The 7,740-nt window shown below is 45.6% G+C and overlaps 1 protein-coding gene across 1 annotated transcript; it reads right to left on the reverse strand.

The window, feature by feature from the left end:
* Positions 1–4,659: 4,659 nt before the first annotated feature.
* LOC308593026 (alpha-(1,3)-fucosyltransferase 11-like) lies at positions 4,660–7,164 on the reverse strand. The gene is made up of 2 exons (XM_081205213.1): positions 6,532–7,164; positions 4,660–5,454 (listed from the first exon to the last, which is right to left on the reverse strand). The coding sequence occupies exons 1-2, from the start codon at positions 7,062–7,064 to the stop codon at positions 5,307–5,309; spliced, it is 681 nt and encodes a 226-aa protein (XP_081061339.1). The 5' UTR covers positions 7,065–7,164; the 3' UTR covers positions 4,660–5,306.
* Between the last annotated feature and the right edge of the window lie 576 nt (positions 7,165–7,740).

The following is a 7,740-nucleotide window of genomic DNA, read 5'->3' on the forward strand; positions in this document are numbered from 1 at the left end:
GTGGGGTGGTTCATCTTTTAAACCATTTCTATCTGCTACTTGGGACATGGGTGGCGCTGTGGGTTAAACCACAGAGCCTAGGACTTGCCGATCAGAAGGTCAGCGGTTCGAATCCCCGCAACGGGGTGAGCTCCCATTGCTCAGTCCCTGCTCTTGCCAACCTAGCAGTTTGAAAGCACATCAAAAGTGCAAGTAGATAAATAGGAAGGGAAGGGAAACGGCGTTTCCTTGCTCTGCTCTGGTTCGCCAGAAGCGGCTTAGTCATGCTGGCCACATAACCCGGAAGCTGTACGCCGGCTCCCTCAGCCAGTAAAGCGAGATGAGCGCTGCAACCCCAGAGTCGGTCACGACTGGACCTAATGGTCAGGGGTCCCTTTACCTTTATCTGCTACTTTGGTTTATCTGCGGGAGCAGCCAACAACACCAGAACATGTGCACAACTGTAGAGGTCAAGTCCAGGACTTTGCAGGGACACTTGGCTACTGCCCTGCGATCAGATGAAGGGTAGTATAGCAAGTTAATAAATACCAATAATAGTGGTGCATGTGCACCAGTTCTGCAGATCACACTTCTGCAGGTTCTCCCTCCTGTTCTGGGAGAGGAGGTGGACTCTGCTGCATAAGGCAAAGTCCTCTCCCTAGGCAGGAATGCTGAAAAACATCATTTACACCATCAAAACCCTGTTAAGTTCCACCTGCCACTTTTTCTAACATGCTGTGCTCAGAACGATGAAGGTATTAATCTGCATGGTGGCAATCTGCTTAACCATGTCCATTTCTCGGGCAATGACTCCTGAGCGCCTCAGAACAGCTCTGCACACCTGCTTTTTATTTATGGGAAGAGACTCAAACTGAGCATTTAGCAGCTGAACACATGTACTGGTGCTTTTTTGCACTGATAAGGAGAGGGGGCCAAGCCTTGTCCAAAGCTGTTTTTCCTTACACTGAAATGTGCGGCTCCTGTGTCCTCATGAGCCAGAGTTGGGAGTGAGTTGAACCGATATTTTTTTTTACATATATGTTGAATGATGGGACAAGTTAAGGTTATATAAAACTACCTTTTACTCAGAGTAAATGCATTAAAATTAATGGCCATAACTAATTTAGGTTCAGTGGGTCTGATCTGAGAAAAAGTTAGCCGACTACAACCCAAGAAATTCCAAGCTTCACTCTTTCTTAGACCTTGAATTTGTGTTTTAATGGTGCAATGTGGTTAGAGTGCCAGATGGAGACCTGGGTTCAGATCCCTGTATGGCCTTGAGACTAGTCACAAAGTCTCAAAACCAGGTGTGGTTTCCTTATTACTTCCTCTTGCAATTACTCTTTATTGGCTGATTGGGAGTCTTGATCTGTGCAACAAATCTCTGGCTCTATAATTTCTCATTGGAAGAGAGTGCAAAAATAACTCGCTTGTGCCACCTGGTGTTAGAAGTTAAACAACGTCAACTATGGTAGATAACATATCCTTGCAATTTCTAAAACGAAGGGATATTAAGACTCTTGCATTTTACATTCTCCATCTAGATTTTCTGTTTTTCTTAAATTAGTACAATTTCCACCTAGGTAGATCCTCCTTTTCCCTGAAGAGTCACTAGTGTGGGGCCTCTGAAGGCTGCTTATTCCATGCACTATATATATAAAAATATACATAAAAATTAAATCAATGTAAGGAATTCCAGTTCTCCCAAGAAACACATTTCCCTATGGATTATTCAGGGTATCCTTTCAGAACAGTAACAATTTATTATTTGTAACACACACATACCCCACCAGACTGGTTGCTGTGGCCACTCTGGGTGGCTTCCAACATATATAAAAACATAATAAAAAATTACACATTAAAAAGATTCCCAATTCAGGGCTGCCTTCAGATGACCTCTAAAGGTTATGTAGTTACTCATCTCTTTGACATCTGATGGGATGGCTTTCCACAGGACAGGGCAGCCAGGCCTTGGTCTCCAGGGAATGAACCTGTTCGCTGAAGGCCAGGGGCTCTTTTGCCACATGCACCCCCATGACTTCTGTCCAGCAGGTGACTAGTCATACCTACGACACACAGCATCTGTTCTCTACTACCTGGAGACAGAAAATTGTGCTGGATCCCAAGTATCTGGATAAAGAATAAATATCACGTTTGTATGCCTCTTATTGAAGAGCTACGTTTGCACACAGCGTGAGTTTTAAGGGTAAAGGAAGGTTAAAACTAGTGTTTGCAACACATCTTGACCCATACAAGTACAAAAACTGGACTTGAATGTACTTCCAACAATCCACTGCGTAGCCTTTTTAATTCTGTAAACAGAAATGTACCTCTGTGAATAGAAAAATGTTGGGGGGGGGGCAATACTTTTATTAAACTGAAGGACGAAGCATTCTTGCTGCAGCCAGATTGACAGGGGCTGCCCGTTGGAAGTCGACACCACCTCCTTCCTGGGAGGTGTAGTTGGGACATTGTAATAATAATAATTTATTATTTATAGCCCACCCATCTGGCTGGGCTTCCCCTGCCACTCTGGGCGGCTTCCAACCAAATATTAAAATACAGGAATACATCAAACATTAAAAGCTTCCCTAAAGAGGGCTGCCTTCAGATGTCTTCTAAAAGTCTGGTAGTTGTTCTTCTCTTTGACATCTGGTGGGAGGGAGTTCCACAGGGTGTGGGAAAATGATTGCTTGTACATGAGAGCATGAGCAAAGTTCTTATTGTTGCAGGGTGATTTCATAGCTAGAAGCATCCTTGGAGCATGAACAGCGCGTGAACAGCTCGTGCTGTCCTATATGATTGGCTAACGTAGCATGGCCTGATGCTCGCATAGTCTAGTGCGAATGTCCTTATCTGCTGGCTAGAACAAATTGCTTGGCTTGTATTTTGTATCTTTCTGATTTCACACAATAAAAGCTGTGCTGCATTAGCCCTAGGAGCAGCCATATTTCGGAACCTATCATGGTGTGAGACTGATTTTTCTTTGGATGCCGAGCTGCAACTCGACAACAGGGCATATTAACAGAGAGTCACTAATGGTTCATCGAGATGGGTCTTTTTCACTCAATATGGTTGAAGTTTCTCTCCTGTGCGAACTCGACTGACCAGCCCACTGAACCCCTGCTCTACAGACAAGTACAGTGACCCAATTTTTATTTCTCACATGCAACAATTGAATGTGGCACTGTATTCTCAGTAGTTTCTTGGTTTTTTACCCCTCCTTTGCACCTGTGTTTTATTTTTCTCCTTTCACATTTCTTGCTATTAGCCACATTCATCATTTCTATTGTATTCTGTATGCGTTTGTCAATAAACTTTAATTATTACAGTGGTACCTCGGGTTAAGAACTTAATTCGTTCTGGAGGTCTGTTCTTAACCTGAAATTGTTCTTAACCTGAGGTACCACTTTAGCTAATGGGGCCTCCCACTGCCACCGCACAATTTATGTTCTCATCCTGAAGCAAAGTTCTTAACCCAAGGTATTATTTCTGGGTTAGCGGAGTCTGTAACCTGAAGTGTCTGTAACCCGAGGTACCACTGTATTTTAAAAAACAAACAAAACTAAACTAATGGAAATCAGCACAAATTGTCCATTGTTCCTAACTCCAATTCCTTTGCCGCATCAAGCTACCTGTCATTACCAGCCTAATAAAACCACCATGTCATGGACACAGAGGAATGATGGAATTGGCTGGGGAACCCCAAGGACAGAAGGCTCAGAGCCCAGCGATTGGTGGTGGGGTGACAGTGAGTGGTCAGAGGGGAGGGAAAGGAATGGGAGGTGGAGGTGGAAGAAACTGAAGAGGTGACAGGGTTTGGTGAGCAGGAAGAGTCTGTGGCAGAGAGAAGTCCCACATCAGAGGCAGAAGAGGACAGAGGCCAAGAAGGAGAGAGGAGTCTGGCCGGGGAAGAGGCACAGGTGTCTCCCCCTCCTGCTGCAAGAAGCTCCTTTCCCGCCGGTCTCCCAGAACCAGGAGGCATGAAAAGGAGAAAGAAATTGGCTTCACGCAGGCACAGTCTGATTGCTTGGGGAAAACACTGAAAAGGAGGGGAACTTGGGCAGCTCAGCGTTCAAAACTCCCATTGTTCTAGGCACATTTTGCAACTGGGAATGTCATTAGTGCAAGCAATTTCTGAGCTCTGGGCGCAGTACTGCACCTAATATTTCATATTAAAACCACCACTGCTGGCACTGAGGGCATGGGAGGAGAAATTCCTGCCCGCTTGACTTCCAAGAAATGATTGCAGTATCAGGCAAGCTGATAGGTTCTGCGTCTCCGCTGGCCTTCCAGAAAGACAGCGTTTTGAGGGACCCTCATATGACTATGAAGGGAGAGGGCGAGAGAAGCATGGCTTTGTTTTTGCCATCTTCAGATGAGGACTAGACCACGTGAAAAACGAATGTAAGATTTTAGCTGCAATTCATTCATTTACAGCTTTGTAGTCTTGTTATAAAAATAGCATTCCGTTGTGGCACCCATAACCTAGGTTTAGGGTGTCATTTAGCTCCCAGATTTCATATCTCTGTTTCTAACACTGAGGCAGCTGTGAGAACGCAGGGACTTTCAGTTTCAGCAACTGATCCATGGGGCGAGATCTACCGAAGATAGGTTGCTTTGCTCACTAGGCCTGACACTCCCAGATCCTGCTTTTGCTAATAAAGAGTTAACTCCAACTTGCTCAGTGTGATTTACCGCTGGCTTGCACCCGTCACATCACCAGGGGAACAGTGAGCAACTGTGTAGTGTCTACAAATTGAGGAAATGCACTACAATAAGGTGCATAGTTCATAACATATTTCAGCCTATAGAGAAGTGGTTATTTGAATACTGCATAGCTGAGCTCATGTAAACTCTTGTTCTGCTCTCTTTCATATTAAATGAAATATATCAAAAATATTAAAGAAACCAATGTATGTTGAAGAATACTTATGAATGGAGGTATCCCTGAAGTGCAACCATTCAGGACTTTTACAGTAAGCCCAACAGTCTGTGTTGAGGAATTTGGCACATACCCACCAAAAAGTACTTTCTGAGAGACGCTGAAGCAGCAGAAATGCTAAATACTTTTCTTTGCCCCACAGATCAGGGAGGCTTCCTCGTCTTGGAGTAGTGGCAAATGAACCAATACCAAAAGTTGGTTCGAAATTGGCCTTTTCTTGGAAGCAAGTTTTTTTTTTAAAAAAAGTAATCTCCAAAGTGAGAATACCATATATAAAAGATGATTTCCAAGTTGTCCTGGAACCGCAATTTCGGTGCTGGTAAATCTGTGGATGCCCTGCTTGCCTCTCGTAACACTGAAGAAGCTTGAATAACAAGTCTGGTTAGTTTTGCTGGGTTCTCTTCATGAAGACTTGGTGCATGTAGTCCCAGAATCTCCCCTGATGCGACTCGTTGTGGTGAATCATGGCTGTGAGGGCTTCAGCCTGATCAAGGCTCTGCCAGTAATCCTGCAGCCACATCTCCTTCCAGCTAAAAAGCAAATAAAGAAAATGAGCGCAGAGAGTCGGAGAAATCATGTATAATCTGAAACCCACTGGAAAAGCCTGCAAATGCCCTTTTAGTGACATCTTTAGGACGTTTCCGAGTCACTTCTGGGTTCTAACACATTCTCTTGCACAAATTTCTGTGTTGACCAGCAGGTAATGGCTTTTCCCACCTGCCTTGCCCCACCCTCCCTTCATAAGGGAGCTGTTTCAGGGGAGAATTGTGAGGGGAGAAAAAGTTTGTATGCCATCAGGGGGTGGTTAGTTTCACCTGTACTGCCCCACCGCCAGCCCGAGGAACCTTCAGAAGGGAGTTGCTGCATTATGTGGATGTATATTTTAATGAGCTGAACAGAGTGGAAGATTATGAGTCATGCGGGTGTGGAGAATGTGTGTGTGCTTAGTTCATTTTTTGGCTGCTATTTTCAGGTGGTTTAATTTGCTTTATAGGTTATGACTTTTGCTTTAATTGCAATGTTTAGCTTATTTTTTAGCTGCCGCTTTGTTCCCTGTGTTTGATAGGTTGCAGTTGTTTCACTGATGATTTGTTAATTATTCTGTACTGTTTATGATGTATTTGTGATGTTCTTTTATGCTCTATCATGTTCTTATTCAGGGGTTGGCAACCATGGGCCACAAGCGGCCCGGGGGGGGGGGGTATTTAACCAGCCCTCGAGCTGCCCCCAAACTGAGCCACCCACTCGGCAAGTCCACACATGCTGCGCTAAACCGGCACAGCGCAACACGGGGACTTGCTCCCGCAGCGCCGGAAATTGCATCTGCACAGCAGATGAAGGAAATTGCGGGCGCGCTGCTCATGCGCACGCACGATCCAGCCCACAGAGCGATCTCCACTGAAGTGAACCAGCCCAGGTGACCCCTGTTCTTATTATTTATTGTTTGTAAGTCGCTTTAGAGTTTATTTGAATGAAACGCACAGTGCAGAAATGTAATCAATCCAAATCAATCCAAAACACCAGCAGAGCAAGCGACTTCAACTTAGCACCGCACAACCCTCAGCTTTCTTAAGGACAGCTGCATATTCCACGACAACGGCTAGTACCTGTCTCCATCAGGAATGTCTTCGATATTTCCATACCCGGGTGCTGGTGGCGGGCACCCCATGTGTGAGAACTGGGCGATTTCAGGCTCAGGGGGCGGCACTTTCCCACGAGACTTCCTATGCTCCTCCTCCGCCTTCATTCTGGCATTTACCTTGTCACAGACATAGCACTCGAACCCGTTCAAATAATTAGGCCGGGTCATATCATTCACTCCCCATTCCCGCCTCTCCATGCTCTCCACCAAGAACCGGTTCGTAATGCCGCCGGGACTCTTGTACTTCAGGTATTCCAAATACTTCTCCGGATTCCTGTCCAGAAAATTAATGTATTCTGCTAGCTCTTTGGGGCTCTCAAAGTCATCAATGAGGATGATGGAATGATTGTCCGGCATCCAGTCACGTACAGATGGGGAGCCTCGATATATAGGAACGGCTCCGACGTGCATCGGCCGCCAAAGCTTCTCCGTCATGTAGTCACGGCAGATGGCATTCTCCATCGCCAGGTGGAACTTGTACTTGGATATAAGAGCCATGAATTCAGAGTCCTCTGTGGTGGCTGTGGAAGTGTCCTTCAGCCTCGCGCTGGGAAGCTCTCGGTTGTTCAGGCATGCCCCGTAAGAGTCCACCTACAACAGAAGAAGAAGAGTTTGGATTTGATATCCCGCCTTTCACTCCCTTTAAGGAGTCTCAAAGCGGCTCACATTCTCCTTTCCCTTCCTCCCCCACAACAAACACTCTGTGAGGTGAGTGGGGCTGAGAGACTTCAGAGAAGTGTGACTGGCCCAAGGTCACCCAGCAGCTGCATGTGGAGGAGCGGAGACGCGAACCCGGTTCCCCAGATTACAAGTCTATCACTCTTAACCACTACACCACACTGGCTCTCAAGAAATAAAATCAGAAATAAATCATCCTGAAAAAGAAATGGCTGGGTTGTGGCCCCACCTCCTCACTCCAATCCAAATGTGTTTCCAAGCACTAAACACACATCAAAAATGCACACACACACCTATTGCCAAGAGAGAGAGAGAGAGAGAGAGAGAGAGAGAGAGAGAGAGAGAGAGAGAGAGAGAACCTGGGCACTGTAGTTTGTTAAGGATTCCAAGAATTGTAGATCACAGAGCTGAAAGGGATCCATCTAGTCCAAGCCCCTGGCAAAGCAAGAATCACAACTAAGGAATCCCTGATGGACGGCTGTTCAACCTCTGCTTA

Source organism: Podarcis bocagei (genome assembly GCF_964188305.1).
Source record: "Podarcis bocagei genome assembly, chromosome: 8".
In the NCBI taxonomy this organism is placed as follows: domain Eukaryota; kingdom Metazoa; phylum Chordata; class Lepidosauria; order Squamata; family Lacertidae; genus Podarcis; species Podarcis bocagei.